General features: G+C 47.9%; 1 protein-coding gene across 3 annotated transcripts in view; it reads left to right on the plus strand.

Annotated features, from left to right (window-relative positions):
• Nucleotides 1-8,088, plus strand: part of AP1G1 (adaptor related protein complex 1 subunit gamma 1) — a 98,820-nt gene extending 90,732 nt beyond the window's left edge. For all 3 annotated transcript variants that reach the window (XM_044986877.1, XM_044986875.1, XM_044986876.1), the window contains one exon: nucleotides 3,945-8,088. In XM_044986877.1, the coding sequence (XP_044842812.1) occupies nucleotides 3,945-4,046 (102 nt within the window). In that variant the 3' untranslated portion in view covers nucleotides 4,047-8,088. The remainder of the gene's footprint in view (nucleotides 1-3,944) is intronic.
• The last annotated feature ends 11,361 nt before the right edge of the window (nucleotides 8,089-19,449 follow it).

Genomic DNA, 19,449 nt, shown 5'->3' on the forward strand with positions numbered 1-19,449 from the left:
AGCCTGAAGTATGCCTTCCCGTCGCTCCTGCTCATCCACAGAGTTCTCCTCAAAGTTCGCAGAGACAAGGCGGTGATGATCCTCATCGCCCCAGCTTGGCCCCACAAACATTGGTTTATGACTTTGCTGGAGCTGTCAGTAACCGACCCTATTGCCCTGCCCTTGCACCAAGATCTCATCACGCAGGACCGCAGGCGCCTACTCCACCCGAACCTGCAGTCTCTGCATCTCATGGCGTGGAAACTCTGTGGTTGAACATGATAGAGAGCCAGTGCTCTCTTCAGGTGCGACAAATTCTCCTCAGCAGTAAACCTTCCACTAGGGCGACATACCTCGCTAAGTGGAAGAGGTTCTCCTGCTGGTGTGAACCAAAGCATACACAGCTGCTTCAGGCCTCTGTTCCAGTTATCCTGGAATACCTGCTGCACCTTAAACACCAAGGTCTCACCCCCTCCTCAATGAGAGTGCATCTGGCTGCCGTTTCAGCGTTCCACCTGGGGGAATCAGGGCATTCTGTGTTTTCCAGCCCCATGGTAGCCCGGTTTCTCAAGGGGCTGGAGAGGGTATTTCCCTACTCGCGCCCTCCGGTCCCTCCATGGAACCGTAACCTGGTCCTGACCAAGCTCATGGGATCCCCTTTCGAGCCCTTAGCCTCTTGCTCTTTCACTCACCTCTCTTGAAAGGTGGCGTTTTTGGTGGCCATTACGTCTGCAGGGAGAGTAGTCACCTCGGAGTCCCCTTATACCGTTTTTTATAAGGACAAAGTGCAACTTGGGGAGGAATTTAGGGTGTGGCCTAAAGTAGTCTCGCAATTTCATATGGGACAGGACGTTTGTTTGCCAGTGTTCTTTCCCAAACCACACATGGACCCGAGTCACCGTAGCCCGTATACTCTGGATGTCCGTAGGGCCCTGGCGTTCTATCTGGGGCGAACTAGACCTTTCCGCAAGTCGACACAGTTGTTCGTTGCCATTGTGGAGAGAATGAAAGGACTCCGTCTCGGCGCAGTGGATATCATCATGGATTATGGATTGCATCCGCATGTGCTATGAGCTCGCCAAAGTGCCAGCCCCGGCGATCACGGCTCACTCGACTAGGGCTCAAGCGTCCTCAGCCGCTTTCCTGGCGCAGGTTCCACACCAGGAGATCTGTAAAGCAGCCACCTGGTTGTCGGTCCACACATTCACAGCCCACTACGCAGTCCATCAACAGGCCAGAGAGGACGCGGCGGTCGGCAGGGCTGTGCTTCAATCAATTGTTCCATGACTCCTATGGTAAGCTTGTGAGTCACCTAATATGTAATGGATATGAACAATCACTCGAAGAAGAAAAAAGGTTACCTACCTTTTCATAACTGTTGTTCTTCAAGATGTGTTGTTCACATCCATTACACTTCCCACCCTCCTTCCCCTCTGTCGGAGTCTCCAGCAAGAAGGAACCAAAGGGGGATGGGTCGGCAGGGGTATATCTGTACCAGCATGAGGCGCCACTCTGGCGAGGCTCCCCTGCCAGCCCAATGGGAGCCGCTAAGGGAAAAAATTTTCCAACGTCCGTGCACGCGGCACGCGCACACCTAATGTGTAATGGACGTGAACAACACATCTCGAAGAACAACAGTTACGAAAAGGTAGGTAACCATTTTTTTTCTTCTTTGGTTTCTTTGGTGCATAGTTAATGAGTAAGGCCATTCGCTTCCCATAGAGTCCCACTTTTCTTTTAGCAAAATGGTAGGCTTGTCAGAGCGACATTAAATGTCAGGAACATGTCGTTTACTGGCCAGTATCAGCCAAACAGTACCCTGTACTGGTGATGCCCAACCTCTTTGGGCTAAGGCTGGATATATTATTTCAAAGAGGTTAAAAGCCACACTCAGTACGTTAGGCCGGATTCTTTGTCCTGTTGTGCTCCCTTGCACGGCTCAGCTCTCACAAGGCAATGGAGGCCACACATGTTCCTTGCCGCGGACTCCTGAGGGTGGAGAACCAGAGCATCAGCTCCTTGTGTGTCTGCCTTGCAGCCCTGGCCCAGGAGGTGCTTTGGGGACAGGAATTGATTGGAGCATGCTGGGCTCTGACTGTTAATTAGATGGCATATGGTGCCTTGGGCCATAGCCAGCTGGTGCAACTTAAAACAGCTTCTGCTCTGCTTTAATGTATCCCAGGGCTGGGACACAGAATTAGGGAGTGGTAACTGGTTCTTGGCTATGCTGGGGGTGGGAAGAGGTGTCCTATCTTGGGGCTCACCCCAAAGCTCAGGGACAGCCAGTTGAGCTCCTGTTCTATTCTCCCTGGGGCTCCCACAGCCTAGCAGGGAAGCGTCTCTTCCCTCCAATACAGTGGGCAGCCTGCAAGGGAGCTGCTGAGCATCTTCAGCAGGAAAGGGCCAGCTCTCAGCTGCTCCAAGGGCTGCAGGGTAGGTGGTGGGTCTGACTCAGACACTTCACAGGATGTGCTCACAGGCACATTCAGTTCATGATCAAATATAAACCTTCTTCTTAACAGAGTTGCCCTTTGGAGCCACAGTTCAGAGTGTGGAGAGAGACAAATTGGGAACCACTTTTCTGCAGTGCTTGCCGAGGTTCAGTACAGGCCTGGAGAAAGAAACACAATTCCCCTTTCCCATGTACCGGTAGCTGCCAAGAGCTGGGCTTTAGTAGCACTGTATTCTCTATGGCCTAGGGGGACGGGGATGTCCCCTTTCTCATGGTTCTTGAGGCTGTTTCCTCTTCAGCCCTGTCAAGTGATGTCATGCATTTGAATAAGGCTGGGGTCCTGTGGAATAATAGTATGTGCTCATGTAATTAAAGACGGTATCGTAACACATAAGGACAAGGGAGTAAGTAGAATTACAGTTGCCAAGGCAGCCTTAATTCTGGCACTTCCTGACTTTTGAGTGCTTGGATGTGCAACCTGAATGTCCTTTTAATATCACTCATTGGCAATAGTCTATTATAGATCTATACAGCATGTCCTCTTGGACAAGGTACCTCAGGGCATTGCTGGTGGGCTCCAAACCTTTCACCTGTGGGTCACCAAACTGAACCCTGTCCAGCTTGGTAGGGATAAGGAATTATTTCCATCTCTCAGAGGTCTGGCCCCATAGAAGATGAGTTTGGTTTCAGTTCCAGCCCCCACCTCACAAATCACTAGGCTTTGCATTAGTTGGTGACAAGCTAGGAACTGCCTGGGCAATGGAGATGGAACTGCTGCCCTTCACCCGCAGTGGGTTGGCAGGCTGGCAGGACAGTGTCTTTTTACCTATAGGGCAGCAGCGGGGCCAGGCTCCCAAACAGCTTCATTCCTCAGGGCGGTCCAGCTGATGCCTTTTTCCAGTTTATGGTTGTATGGAAGTTGAACATTTAAATTTACAGAGTGTCACGTGGTGCACCGTCAGGCATCTGAGACAGAGTCTGCCCTGCAGACTGTGCAATAAGCAGTGGAGGAAATGCAAGGACTTAGTGAGGGGACCTGTCCCGCAGAGCCTGTGAGCCCAAGAGCTGGCCAGCAGCCGCTAGACCTGCCTTCTGCTCTTCCATTACCTGGGGTGGGCTGGCTGCCTTGAAGTGCACAGTGTGTGGAGGAGAAGGATGGGAGGCAGGGCAGACTGAGCCCTATGAGGGTGCACAGGATGGAAAACGGAGCTATGTTCTAAGGCTTCTACAGGGTTCCAGGAGAGGGACTTGAGGATTAGAAAGCTCTTGCCTGTTTTCAATCAGCATTGGCATAAGTGAGTATCATCCTACCAGATTAACTGCCCGTTGAGACGCATCCTAGCAGCTGGTGTGACACAACTGTGCCCACAGGATGGTATAATGCTAGTGATGTATCCCTACCTCCTCCAGAGGTGACCGATCAGGATCCATGGGGTGAGAGAGGTGGTGGGAGGGTTTGTGAGTTTGGGGTTTACTGAAGACACTGATCTTGTTTTTTCCTCTCCTCTTATAGCAACAGCTACGTATGCGGATCAAGTTGACCTATAATCACAAGGGCTCAGCAATGCAGGATCTAGCAGAAGTTAACAACTTCCCCCCTCAGTCCTGGCAGTGAGGCTCTGGCACCATTCTTACTCACCCCACCCAATCAAAGGAACTCTGGGAAGAAGGTGGATCCCTGGCAATCCCCCAAACTGCACCATGGACCTGGGGAACGATGAGACCTGCTGATGAGGAGGAATCTTCCTGAAGTGATTGCTGATTTTGAAGCATATCTGTTAAGACTAACTTCCTCCCCTCCACTGATGAGGCTTGCTGCTTGTGGAGGCTGCTCTGCACTCCCCCATGCATTCAGAGTCGGAAGCAACATTCTCCTTCCCCCCAAGAAACATGCAGTTCGTTTGGAAGAGAGGACTGGAATTGCTTGCAAGGAAACACATTTTTCTCTCCTCCCCGCTCCTGCCTCCGTGCAGCAAGTGAGCAGCTGTCCCTTCTTTCTGCTGCCTTCTTTCCGTGGGGTGGGTGTAAGGTGGGTTTTGAGTCATTACTAGCAGGCACTTTCATCTGGGGTTTGGGGGAGAAGCTTATCCAGAGACCATTAGGGAGCCCTGCCTTTTTCTTTCGGTTTCCTCAATGTGTGAAGAGGCTGTGAGCTCCTAGTGGCCTGTTCTGTGCATTGCTGTATGCACACAGACACCTTAGCTATACGACACCAACAGCAGGTCAGGGACAGCGCGCGGGAAAAGTGATGCTGATGAGATCTGATCCAGTTGATTTGGTGCTATATTTGAATGTGAAGCCCTGACACTTCCATTTCCTTCACTTTCCATCATTGGTTGCAGCTGTGCAGACTCACAGTGGCTCTTCTGTAGCTATCTCGAAAGCATCACAATGGATCAGAGACTCCAACCCACCCCATTCCCAAAATTTCAAAACTCTTATTACCCAGTCCCTTGACTGTTGGCTGTGGTAGGTGGGTAGAAAGGCAACAGTCCAATCTATAGATCACTTTTTGATAAGAGGCCCCATTGCCTGCTGGGAGGCTTGGCATAGACTACACTGCAAAGTCACTTTTCCCTGTTACTCCAGACTCTTCCCCCCTTTCATTTCCTAAGCCTGTCATAGACCCCTGGATTCCATCCAAGTTCATTCTTCTGACTGGGATGTTTATATTGTATCTGTAATGCTGGCACTGAAATAAAGACCATGCAGTTTAAAGAGACCTTTCCCACTTGGTACTTAATGGTGGTGTAACGAAACCCTGTTGCTCCTTGCTCCCCGTTCAGTGAAGTCCATGTCAATCCGATGTGGCACCCACATTTATCTCAAATTGAAAGTAACTAAGCAAGCTGCTGTTTGCATGGAGGCCAGTTTCTTAAGCATATGGGTCCAAAGACCTGAGGTCTAGTGCTCTTCAGAGCTATGTCAGTGATTTCCAGAGAAGAACTATGTAGTACTGCACTGTGCGTTTTTTAGTATGCAGTGTCAGCCAGGTAGTGGCTTCATGAACCTCTGTGGAGAGGTGAAGAATGGGAGCCAAGGTCCATAGCGAGAGAGAGGGCAGCTATGTATGGTGTTGAGCACCCTCCAGGACTGGGGAAGGGGAGGGGGCACACCTTGGATTTTCATCCCTTGAGCATATTGGCATGTTGAGTAGAGTCTTTTCTCCAACCCTGATGCTTTCTCAAAGGAAACTGGTAGCAAATCTGCTTTACTTCTCCCATAGAGCCTTCTAGATGATGACCCGTCAGTGGTCCTGAGACCTGTACCCTTCAGGTGGTCACAAAGGACTGACACCAGGTGCTGGTCTTCACTGGAAATGTTTCCATCTGTCAGTGTAACTGATTTGGATGCAGGACCTGATGTTTGCCAACTGTTGATGGGTGGTCAGAGCAGGTTATAGCCTTGGGTTCTGTGAGACTGCATGCAAGTGTGGGACGCTGGTCATTTAGAAAAAGTAGGGAGAGCTGCTCTGCCTTTGCCTTTGAAAAGTGGTCATTAAAGATTTATGTTCAGACTGCTTTTTTAAATGGTGTTAAATAATACTGTCAAATTGGCACAAGGCTTAGCAGTGTGATTGATGGGTAGGTCCCTGCAGCAGCACTAGTTTATCTCTTACTCATGGAGGCCATCTCTTTGCCTTCCAACATTTGGAAGGGATCAGCTAAGGCCTTTTTGACTAGAATAGAAGCTCTCTAGCATTCTGCTGGCATTGGCATCTGCTTGAGACTATAGGAAGAATAAGCTATACCACACAGTGTCTCCCTTGAGAACAGAACTGATCCTGGGTTGTAGCATTTACAAGAGCAATGTCTTGGCCTAATCATCAAGGATGTCTGCTTCAGACAGAAGCACGAGGATTCAGGCAGCCCAGTACTATTTAACACCTATATAAGGGTCCATTCTTGGAACTGCTGAGTTTTACTTCCCATTCACTTCAGCCACAAGTGAGGGTGGTGATGAGCATCTCTCTGGTTCAGAAACGCATTCAGATATCAGGCTAAGTCTGTGCCTTAGTTCTCATGAACTCTCCCATTCTCCTCTGAAGGCTGCACCTGCCACAAAGTCGCTCATTACTGTGAAGACTGCTGCACTTCAATAGTTCCTTTTTCATAGGAAGAGCAGTGATGCTGGAGCATTAGTGAGGACAGAGCTAATGCTGCAGAAGCAATGGTCACTCTGGCCTGTTGACTGCTGTACAGCTGAAAGCTGAATACCTCATTGCTTCAGCTGCCGTTACTTCCTCTCTTCTGGAGCAGCATGTGTTTTGCCAGTAGCTTTCCAAATGGAAAGCTTGTAGGGATAAATTCCTCCTGTGTGCTTGGCTCCTCTTCAGCCTCATTCCATGGAAGAGATGTTTGTATATGTATGGAGCTCTCTGCACTTGACACAAAGTGTTGGTGCAGTTGTCCTGAGTCTCCTGACTGAGTTCAGGAGAATGCATGTGGCAGGGTGAGTGGTGTGGATTGTACACCTGTAGGACGTTCAGTTTGAGGCCATCCCTTGGCTGAGAGATAATCCTTATGAAGAGGCTAAGCATTTCTGTTGTCCTTGGAGGTCTCCGCCTTCCTCTTGCTAGGGATAATGGTCCTAACACCATACCAGAGTGAGAGAAAGTTTCATACCCCCCGTGCACACCTAGTGATCAATCCCTTTGTTTGCTACTTGACCCTGGGCAGGTCTCTTAAACCCATCCTGTTTCCTTGTTTGTAACTTGGGTGTAATAATACTTGTCCACCTCTGTAAAGTGCTTTGAGCACTGTTTACGTTGACACCAATGGAATGGGACAGTTGTACACGTCTGATGACATCCTTCCCATTTTAATGCACGGGGACAGTGCTGAGAGCTGGATACAGACTTAGAGTTAACCTTTCTGACACTCTGCATAGAGAGTTTGGGGCTGGGAGAAGGGGGTGAATGTCTCTTTATTCCCCCCCCCCCCCCCGCCAGTGAATGTATTAAAATCTTTGAGCCATGAGACAGCAGAAGGAATAGGAGCTGTATCAGGCTGAAGGCAAAGGAGATGGGGAGGAGGCAAGTAAAAGTCCTGAGATTTGATTTTGTGCAGCTTCTTGGGGGAACGGCACATGGAATTGATATGAACAACTCTTTCAAGCAATAGGAGTGAGTAGCTGCTGCCTACACAGATCCTTGGATATTTAACCCAGAAGATGCTGATGCATCTGGGACAGGCATTTCATTCCTTTCCCTAGGACTGGTTCTGGAGCAGCAAGGATGCCTTTTTTTAGACTTCCTGGTATGCTTTCCATGTGTTCATTTTCTGCTTGGGGGCTGTGAGGGAAGGAGCCATTGGACGCTTCCCTCTGTGAACTCACTTTATTCCTGTAGTCTTTTTCTTTCCTGAAGTTGTAAGTTACATTTTACATGGAATCCCATCCCATCTCCTTGACTGTATTTAAAAAAAAAAAAAAAAAAAGCCCTTTCTGAGAGGGGAGCCTGATGACGTTCTAACTATTGCAGATTTTTGAGATGTGAAAAAAATTTAATTAAATGCTAAGTCTTACAGGTGAGTGAGGAGCATAACAGATGTAAACATTTACATGGGATGCATTAGAATTCTGCTGTGTGTATTGTCTTTCAGTTGAAACAAATTATGAAGTGACTAATAATAAAGTCAATACTCAGTGATTTAAAACTGTGCCTTGTTACTTTTTTCAAGTGTAGTGGGAAAGGACTGGATATTTAATCACATGACTATCTGGCTAATCACTAGTGGGCATGAGAAGGCCAGGCACCTGGAATGGCTCACTGGAAATGCCAGACCTTGCAGATTCTGCCAATGTGCTTGCCTAACAGAATGAGGACAGGTGTGTATTAAACCTATAAATGTTATATAAATTTCTCACTAAGAGAAGGCTGCCCAACCACAAATTCATAAACAAGCTTAGGAACTGTATCCCTTCAGTGCTATAGAAATGCTGCTGCTGCTACTGAATGCTGCAGAGGTGAAATAGGAATCTTGGCCATATGGTATGGCTTGTCTTAGTCTCTCCATACTAGCAATATGTAAGGAATTACTCCAGCAATCCATTCTTGGAGTCTGTTATAGTTCAGTCTGGGCTTTGTGATATTTGGTCCTCATTTTTTATTATTGATATCTCTAGGCGTGAAGAAGTCTCCAGTCCAATTATCATTGGAGGGAAGCAATGCGAATGCCAGCTGTGCACTCTCTGCTGACTTTATCCCTGTGATGTATGAGATTAGGCTTGTTTTCATCTATGAAGTAACCCAGTGATTATGTTTTGCTCTGCAGAGGTCCAGACTCAATATGCCACAACTGTGTCCCTACAATTATCTGATTATAGAAATCCCCTCCAATACAACAACAATGTTGAACTATGATCCAATAGCTTTCCTTCACATTGCCCCATTTTGGGTGGAAATTTGTTTCTGGAACTTGATGATGCTGGTTGTCCTAACTTCCCCATAGGAGAACCCAGTGGAGAAACAGCTTATGGTGGGGAAAAAAAGTTTTCAGCCCCTGTATTTAGATTGCATGTGTCAATGAGGGAATGGGGCAAACAGTCTTATTCACACATTGGTCTGTAGGTGTCCTCCTTTTTGTGACCTACTTGGCACTCGCAGGAAAATTCAGGCTAATAGCTCAACATTGTGCTTCCTGTTGGCAGTGGGACAGCACCTTGCAATTTGTTTCCAAACCAAAGTAGCACAGTCAGGAGAGCTGCCCAGATTAAAGCTTTGCTTAGATCCTCTACTGGGGGGACAGATCACAGTAAAACCACCCATTAGTGATGGTTCTAGAAAGGGACAAAGATGTGTTTGGAGAGCCAATTCCTTTTTGCCCGCCCCTTTGAATCAAGGCAATAGTAACTTCATTGTCCTGCTCTGATGGAGTCTGGCCCTGGCAACTCCACACTGTTCATCAGCATGCATAATGTATAACCCGAAAATGGAGTGTGCAGTGAAAGCCTGGCCTGTAGAGCAGGACAAGAAGGGAACCGCATCTCAGTAATGGCAGCACATAGGAGAGGGATGAAACGTTTGGCACTGTAAGAGTTCTTGAAGTGATGAATAATTGCAAAAAGCACAACTGAAAGCTAACTCTGGGACAAGCCTATTTGGGAGCAGTGATGTAGCAAGAGAGAACTAGGGACAAGAATCTCCTGGCATGTGCCTGAAGTTGTCCGAGTAGGCTACAGATATATTGCTATTTCAGTTGGGGGTTGCCAGGCGGGGTTCTTCGCGCAAATATTACCAATTGGTTTTCCTATTTTAAGTTTAGATAAGCTTCTCCCCTGCCCCAAATAATGACTAAAAAGTTGTTATCCCAACTGGTCGGCCTGTTTGTGAAATAACTGTACAAGGAAGCTGCGCTTATCTGCACAAGCATCCACATCAACCCTGGTTTGACAGTAGTGGTAAAAACTGCTAGATGTGGACTGAACCTTCCACCATTGTTACTGTAACTCTCACTAACACAACTGAGCTGTAGTCAATGGCGGGAGAACATGTGAAAATCCTCCATGTAGATTCAGCCTCAGATAGGAGCAGAGGCAATAGAATTCCTATCAGAGTAATCTGCCAGTGGCCAGTACCAGATGCTTGAGGTAAGTACAAGAAACCCTGTGGTGGAAAGCTACTAGCCTGTGTGGAGGGGATATTTCGTCCTAATTATGTCAAATTAATGGGTGTCTCAAGCCCTTTAGATGTTTAAAATCAGCAAGTTTGGATAATTTGCATTCAGGCGTTTTAAAAGAGCTAGCAGAGGACATCTCTGGACCCCTCCTTGGGCACCTCCTCCCAAGCAGCCTGGCCCTAGAGCTCTACAGCACAAACGTGAGTAAACTGTGTTGTGACATGGCACACAGGGTTGCTGTGCCATTCAGGTTTGGCCTGGCCAAAAAGTGGTGAGGCCAAGGTCTGGGTGGAAACGCCCCCTTCCCTCTTGCCAGCTCCAAAGCCTGTGATGAGTCTTTGAACACGGGGGAAGCTCCAGAGGACTGGAGGAAAGCTGAAGTTGTGCCAACATTTAAAAAAGGTAAATTGGGAGACCCAGGGTACTATAGCCCTGTCAGCCTGACGTTGACCAGAAAATAATGGAATGGCTGATATGGGACTTGATTAATAAAGAATTAAAGGAAGGTGACATAAGTAATGCCAACCAGCATGGGTTCATGGAAAATAACGTTTTTTCATCTGATTATTCATAGATTCTAAGGCCAGAGGGGGGCCATTATGAGAATCTAATCTGACCTCCTATATAGAACAGGCCATAGAATTTCCCCAAAATAATTAATACAGCAGATCTTCTAGAAAAAGATCCAATCTTAATTTAAAAATTGCCAGTGATGAGACTCCACCATAACCCTTGATAAATTGTTCCCATGGTTAATTACCCTCACTGTTAAAAATGTCTGCCTGATTTGTCTAGCTTCAACTCCAGGCATTATACCTATATCTGCTAGACTAAAGAGCCCATCATTAAATATTTGTTCTCCAGGTAGATACGTGTAGTCAGTAATCAAGTCACACCTTAACCTTCTCTTGGTTAAGCTTCTTGAGTCTATACTATAAAGCAGGTTTTCTAATCCTTTAATCTCATGGCTCTACTCTGAACCTCTCCAACTGATCCAAATCCTTTTTGAATTTGGGGACATCGGAACTAGACACAGCATTCCAGCAGTAGTTGCACTAGTGCCAAATGTAGAGGTAATATAATATCTCTCTACTACTACTTGAGATTGCCTTGTTTATGTATTCCAGGCCACAGCATCATGCCTCCCCAGCCCCAGAGCACCGGGTGGCGCATGGCCCCCCCAGAGCACTGGGCAGGCAGGTGGCACACGGACCCCACCAAGCCCCCCAGAGCACCGGGCAGTGTGTGGCCCCGCTGGAGGACTGGGTGAATGGCAGGCGTGTGCCCCCCACGCCCCAGAGCACCGGGTGACATGCAGCCCACCAGCCCCGGAGTGGTGGGCGGTGTGTGGACCCCCCCAGCTGGGTGGCGTGGCCCCAGTGTCGGGGACACCCCCAGCACTGGGCAACCCCAGCTACCCCAAATCCCAGCAGCCTGCCTGGGCTGGGGCCAACTAGCAGTGCGGGGGGCCCTCTGGACGGAGTGTGGGCAGGGCCATGTGAGGCTGTTTGGCTAGGCACAGCCTTCCCTTGCCTATGAGATACACCACCCAGGCCCCCAAATTGTTTTCAGTCACTACTTCCCCCCTCCTGTAAGTATGGCCTGCATTCCTTGTTCCAAGGCACACATTTATATGTAACCATATCAAAATGCATATTGGTTACTTGCACCCAGCTTACAAAGTATTGCAAATCACTCTCTTCTTCATTATTTACCACTCCTCTAATTTTTGTGTCATCTGAAAACTTTATTGGTGATTATTTTACTTTCTTCCAGGTCATGTATAGAAATGTTAAATAGCATAGGGCCAAGAACCAATCTCTGGGGGGCCCCACTAGAGACACACCTGCTCAGCGATGTTTACAATTACATTCTGAGGCCCCTCATTTAGCCAGTGTTTAAGCAATTTAATGTGTGCCATGTTCACTTGATAGCATTCGAATGTTTTAATCAAAATGTTGTGTGTTAGCAAGTCAAATGCCTTGCAGAAGTCTCTGTATATTTATCAACCAAACTGTTTTTTATTTAAAAAAATAATCAAGTTAATTTGACAAGATCTGTTTTCCATAAGCCCATGGTGATTGACATGAATTATATTAACCCCCTTAATTTATTTCTTAATTGAATCCTGTATCTTGCCTGGACTGATGTAAGACTGACAGGCCTCTAATTATCCTGGTCATCCTGTTCACCCTTTTTAAATATTGGTACAGCATTCGCTTGCTCCCAGTCCTCTGGAATTTCCTGGTGTTCTGAGACTTACTGACGAACCAACATCTATGTTTGAGTAATCTATCCAATTAGCTCTTTTAAAACTCTTAGATGCAAATTATCTGGACTTGCAAATTTTAAAATGTTTAACTTTAGTAGCTGTTGTTTAGCATCTTCCTGAGATGCTAGTGGAATGGGAAGAGTGTTATCACATATAACATCATCTGCTTTTTCCCAAATACAAAATGGAAATATTTATTGACAACTTTTGCCTTGTCTGCACTATTATTGATAATTTACCATTTTTTCTCAAGGTCCTGTCTTAGGTCTTATTTTTAATATATTTATTACTACTTCCTTATAGGGTGACCAGATGTCCTGATTTTATAGGGACAGTTTCAATTTTTGGGTCTTTTTCTTATATAGGCTCCTATTACCTCCCCACCCCCATCCTGATTTTTCACATTTGCTGTCTGGTCACCCTACTTCCCTATATCCCATCATCACGGGTCAGGTTTTCATGCAAGCATCTGCTATCTTTGTCTGTCCAGGGTGGCATTAAGGTCCATCTTCTTTGTTGCAATCCACCAATTGCTTCCTGGGCTTTCACTGGGGTTGCTTTCTTATCACCCTCTCCTGCCATGCTGTCTTCACCGGGTTCTCTTAATTCATCCTCTGTATGTCTCCAAACCAGTGAAGTTGTACTTCTTGGATTTTGTCAGCCACATCATGGACTTTGACTTCCATCCCAAGGCTTTTATTTTGAAATCTGTATCTTCATGTTACTCCTTTTAGTGCATGAAGATGTCTCATCTTGAACACTTTGGGGGGCACCCCAGTTCTGTACAGTTGGGTTTTCAGCCTCAGTACCCTATTTTCTGTCAGAAACAACACTTGAGATGTTATTCCACACTTGTCCAGCACTCCCCAGGCTGGACTGAATCTAACATTCAAGCATGCCTACTTCCATAACCCATTTACCAAGGTACTTGAACTGATCCATCTGGTTTAGTCGTACTCCATTAATCTCTATATCCAGTTTCCTTGTGGTACCTCTAATGATCCACATGACCTGGTCTTAGTCATGTTCACTTTTGTCCCATGCCTGCATAGCTGGTCATACTACTGGTTTACTATTTCCTCTAGGTCGTCTTTTGAGGGTGCCCTTATTGCTATCTGATGAAGTGGGTATTCACCCACAAAAGTTCATGCTCCAATACGTCTGTTAGTCTATAAGGTGCCACAGGACTCTTTGCTGCTTTTACAGATCCAGACTAACATGGCTCCCCCTCTGATACTTATTGCTAAGTTATCTGCCTATAGCAGCTTCTCACCGTTTCTCTTTGGGATCTTCCTGCTGACATAGTCCATCAATACGATAAACAGAAGCTGACTGAGGGCCAACTTCTGATATAGTCCGACTTCCATTTCAAAGGGGCTTGTTATTCCAAAGTATCTTTGGATCACTGTTATGCATTCACCATAGTTATTAAATCATTGGTACTGGTGTGAGTATCCTTCTGTCTGCTTGATCATATGCCTTTTCTAGGTCTTATAAAAGCCCAGAAGCTATCCTGCTAGTGCTCTACGCCAGGGGAGGGAAAACTTTTTGGCCCGAGGGTCACATCTTGGAATAGAAATTGTATGGTGGGCCATGAATGCTCACAAAATTGGGGTTGGGGTGCGGGCTCCAGGGTGGGGCCAGAAATGAGTTCAGGGTGCGGGATGGGGCTCTGGGCTGGTGCAGGGGTGCAGGCTCTGGGGTGGAGCTGTGGGGGTGATGTGGGCTGGGACCAAGGGGTTTGGAGGGTGGGAGGGGGATCAGGGCTGAGGCAGGGGGTTGGGGTGCAGGAAGGGATGCAGGCTCTGTCTGGGGGTGTGAAGGGGCTTGGGGTGAAGAGGGTGCTCCAGGCTGGGATTGAGGGGTTGGGAGTGGGGTCAGAGCTGGGGCAGGAGGTTGGGATGTGGGGAGAGACTCAGGGATGCAGGCTCTGGGCGGCACTTACCTCAAGCAGCTCCCGGAAGCAGCGGCAGGTTCCTTCTCTGGCTCCTACGTGGGGACGTGGCCAGGTGGCTCTGCACGCTGCCCTGCCCACAGGCACTGCCCCTGCAGCTCCCATTGGAGTGCCAGAGGGGGCCATTGGAGTATGTAGGTGCCGCAGAGGGGCCATGCCGCTGCTTCTGGGAGCTGCGTGGAGCAGCCCCCGACCCTGCTCCCCGGCTGGAGCGCCAGAGTGGTGTAAGCACCAGACCCCACTTCCCAGCAGCAGCGCAAGGGCTGGCTTAAATCAGCTGGCGGGCCAGATCCGGCCCGTGGGCCGTAGTTTGCTCACCCGTTTGAGGTACTTCTCTATCCCTTGATGAATTGCAAACATGGCATCTATGGTCCCTCATCCTTTCCTAAAGCTGAACTGTTCTTGTTCAGGGACAGGTTCCACAACTCTCCTAATTCTAGTATTCAGGGTGCATTCCAGTATCTTCATCTGGTGCAAGAATAACTTATCCCTTGATAGTTTCCACATTAATGGATGCTATCCTTCTTATGTATAGGGACAAAGATAGACTTGCACCAATCTTTTGGAATTCGCTTGTTTCGCCATATGCCTTAACCATTCTGCTCATCCCGCTGCCTTACTGTTCTTCATTATTGTACCGCATTTCTCACCTCTTCCTCCATTGTCATCTCAGGCACCACATTAGGATCACATGTTGACAACTCCACCAAAACGGGATTTGCCTCATTTAAGAGAGACTCAAAGTATTGTTTGCATCTCTCCTTCACTTGTTTAGGTATTACTAGCAGTCTCACTTGCTCATTATTCACAAATGTTGTTGCAATATTACCCTCCTTCCCTTTGCGACTAATTTTTGCAATGCTATAGACCAGGGGTCGGCAACCTCTGGCACACGGCTTGCCAGGGTAAGCACCCTGGCGAGCCGGGCCAGTTTGTTTACTTGCTGCATCCACAGGTTCAGCCGATCGCGGCTCTCACTGGCCGCGCTTCGCCGCTCCAGGCCATTGGAGGTGGCGGAAAGCTGCAGCCAGCACATCCCTCAGCCTGCACCGCTTCCCGCAGCCCCCATTGGCCTGGAGCAGCGAACCGCGGCCAGTGGGAGCCACAATCGGCCGAACCTGCAGATGCGGCAGGTAAACAAACCATCCCGCCCGAGCTGCCAGGGTGCGTACCCTGGCGAGCTGTGTGCCAGAGGCTGCCGACCCCTGATATAGATCTTTCTGACAGCCAGCTGTGGGTAGCTTACCAGTGCAGTGCACAGGTTATCTAGGGCACTTGTTTTGGCCTCAGCTCGCTTTTGCTTCTTTGTATTCACTGTCATTTGCACTTGATGGGTTAACGACTTTTTTCTGTATATGTCATTTCCTTGTTTTGGATTGCTGTCTGCACTTCTCTTGGTTCACCAGCTGCCTCGTCCACAAATCTCTTATGCCACCGCTATTCACATTCTTTTGAGGTGGTTCCACTTCTCTTCAGCCAATGCCAAATCTGTTTCTAGGTATATACCCTGTGCTGCTTGCACAAACTTTTCTCCCCTTAATTTCCTGTATTTTAATCTTTTCTTTTGAGCTTATTTCTCTCCTTGTCCAACACTCTGGCCTGGTCTACACTACGCGTTTATACCGAATTTAGTAGCGTTAAACCGATTTAACCTTGCACCCGTCCACACAACAAAGCCCTTTATATCGATATAAAGGGCTCTTAAAACCGATTTCTGTACTCCTCCCCGACGAGGGGAGTAGCGCTGAAATCGGTATTGCCATGTCGGATTAGGGTTAGTGTGGCCGCAATTTGACGGGATTGGCCTCTGGGCGGTATCCCACAGTGCACCATTGTGACCGCTCTGGAAAGCAATCTGAACTTGGATGCACTGGCCAGGTAGACAGGAAAAGCCCCGCAAACTTTTGAATTTCATTTCCTGTTTGCCTAGCGTGGAGCTCTGATCAGCACGGGTGGCAATGCAGTCCCAAATCCAAAAAGAGCTCCCAGTATCCGTACGGTCCATGCTTATCTGATCGCTGTATGGGGAGACTAATCTGTTCTATCAGAGCTCCATTACAGAAGACGAAATACCAAAGCATTTGAAAAAATCTCCAGGCTATGATAGACAGAGGCCACAGCAGGGACTCAGCATGGTGCTGCGTGACAAGCGTAACGGAAAGCCAAAGAATCAAATGGACGCTCATGGAGGGAGGGAGGGGGGACTGAGGACTCCAGCTATCCCCACAGTCCCCGCAGTTTCCAAAAAGTATTTGCATTCTTGGCTGAGCTCCCAGTGCCTGAAGGGTCAACAACATTTTTCCGGGTGGTTCAGGGTATATGTCGTCAATTTACCCCTTTCTCCCCCCCCCCCCCCCGGAAATAAAAGGGAAAAAAATCATTTCTCGCCTTTTTTTAATGTCACCCTATGTCTACTGCATGCTGCTGGCAGATGGTGCAAAATGACTGATATCTGTTGTCATCATCATCCTGTGAGTGCTCCTGGCTGGCCTTGGTGAGGTCGGCCAGGGGCGCCTGGCAAAAATGGGAATGACTCCTGGTCATTCCCGGCAGACAGTACAAAAGGCTTGGTAACAGTCTTCATCATAGCAGCTGGAGGCTGAGCTCCATCAGCCCCCCCGCTTCATGTCTAATGAAGATTCTGTACTGCCTGGACTATCATAGCAGCGAGAGGCTGCCTCCCCCTCATTTTATCTCACTAAAAAGTCAGTGTTTCTTATTCCTGCATTCTTTATTATTTCATCACACAAATGGGGGGACACTGCCATGGTAGCCCAGGAGGGTTGGGGGAGGAGGGAAGCAACGGGTGGGATTGTTGCAGGGGCACCCCCTAGAATGGCATCATCATTTCTGTGGGATCTCTGGGGCTCTGACTCGGAGCGGCTGTGCTCTCTGGTTCTCTAGTACACTTGCCCCATATTCTAGGCAGGACTGACTCTATTTTTAGACAAAACATAAAGAAGGGAATGACCTGGGGAGTCATTCCCATTTTTGTCCATGCGCCCCCGGCCGACCTCAGCGAGGCCAGCCAGGAGCACCCATGACAGCAGCAGACGGTACAAAGGACTGATAACCGTCATCGCCAATTTCCAATTGCAGACGGTGCTATTAGCTGGTAACCGTCTCTTTAACCTTGCAAAGGCAAATGAATGCTGCTGTGCAGCACTGCAGTACCGCGTCTGTCAGCAGCATCCAGTACACATACGGTGACAGTGACAAAAGGCTAAATGGGCTGCATGGTTGCCATGCTATGGCGTCTGCCAGGGCAATCCAGGGAAAAAGGGCGCAAAATGATTGTCTGCCATTGCTTTCACGGAGGAAGGATTGAGTGACGACATTTACCCAGAATCACCCGCGACACTGTTTTTGCATTGGGATCTCAACCCAGAATTCTCAATGGGCGGGGGAGACTGCGGGAACTATGGGATAGCTACGGGATAGCTACCCACAATGCAACGCTCCGGAAATTGACGCTAGCCTTGGTACATGGATGCACAGCGCCGAAATAATGTGCTTAGTGTGGCCGCGTGCACTCAACTTTATACAATGTTTTAAAAAAACAGTTTATGTAAAATCGGAATAATGCCGTAGTGTAGACATACCCTCTATCTCAATCTTTGCCACAAGAGGCAATATATTTACTGATGATCTGAAAAGGTGGTAGTGAGCAGTGAAATTTGAAGGTGACAGTGTTGAGGTTATTCAGGAGCAACAAGGACTACGGGGAACATTAGAGAGACTTAAACAGGCTAGGGGAATGAGCAACATGATGGCAAATGAAGTTAAGTGCCAACGTAATGCACATTGGAGGGAAAAATTTAAACTAGTCATGCAATTTATAGGGTTCTCACCTGAGCCTGCCATGCCCTCGCTCCTCCCCCTCCCCTCCAGAGCCTCCTGCATGCCACAAAACAGGTGATCTGGAGGTGCGGGGAAGGCACTGATTGGCGGGGGGGCTGCCAGTGGGTGGGGAGCTGCTGGGGGGCTGCTGACACGTTACTGTGGCTCTTTGGCAATGTACATCGGTAAATTCTGGCTCCTTCTCAGGCTCAGGTTGGCCACCCCTGGGATAAGGATTCAGGTGGCATTTTCTTACCAACAGATCAAAGTCCACAAGTGAGAAACCAGAACAGCTTCTTCAGTTTTATGGGAAGAAAAAGCTGAGAACAATTGCAAATCTACCAGAAAGAGTAGGGTTGTGCTCATGACTGTCATTCTGTAAAATGCAGTGTTGGTGTAGCCGTGTCAGTCCTAGGATATTAGAGAGACAAGGTGGGAGAGGTAATATCTTTTATTGGACTAACTTCTCGTGTCTCCCACGTTGGTCCAGTAAAAGATATTACCTCATTCACCTTGTCACGCTGTAAAATGTCAGTTCAAACAGCAACTAGCGCTAGGCTTGGAGCTCCTGAGGCAGGAAGGTGGGTTTGAATTGTACCACTCACTTGGGTAGGTGCTTGTCTGCAGTAACTGGAAATGACTGACAGCACTTTTCACATGATCATTAATTGCAGCAGATTGTTACTGTTGGTGCTGTCCAACACCATACAAAGAGTTGAAAGGCTCATTTGCACCTGCTGAGGCAGATATTCAGGCTTTGAGGGCAGCACCCCACCAATTTGCCTGCCAGGCCTGAAATATCATCTTGAAAGAAAACTGTCCTTCATAAGGGGGGTGAGGGTGAGAATGGGAGAGCTCCTAGATTTACAGAGGCTTTAAGCATTGCTTTTTAAGGGTAAGTTTCTAGGTCTTGTGGTTGTAATGGTAAAAATGTGAAACAATTCTGGGTTGTCTGTCATGCTGACTGCATACAAACAGTTCTAGTGCACCTGCTGCTGTTCAGAGTTTCCCAAAGTAGAGTAAGTTGAAAGTAATGCTGCTCTGATCTGACCCTTTGCTGTCAGTCATCCGGTGCTGTCTGCTGGGAAGACCTAACATTGGGCCCCCATGTCTGCTGCAATTAAGAACATCGTAACAAAACAGCTCAAAGCCAGAGTCTCCCAACCTGCTTTTCCAGGCTCACCAGTTCCTTCAACCTCTCTAACCACTCAGTGACAGACTTGAAGGTGGCAATTTTGCAACAAAAAAACTTCAAAACCAGACTCCAAAGAGAGACTGCTGAACTTGAATTAATATGCAAATTAGATACAATTAACTTAGGCTTAAACAGAGA

Source organism: Mauremys mutica, chromosome 14 (genome assembly GCF_020497125.1).
Source record: "Mauremys mutica isolate MM-2020 ecotype Southern chromosome 14, ASM2049712v1, whole genome shotgun sequence".
NCBI classification, from domain to species: Eukaryota; Metazoa; Chordata; order Testudines; family Geoemydidae; genus Mauremys; species Mauremys mutica.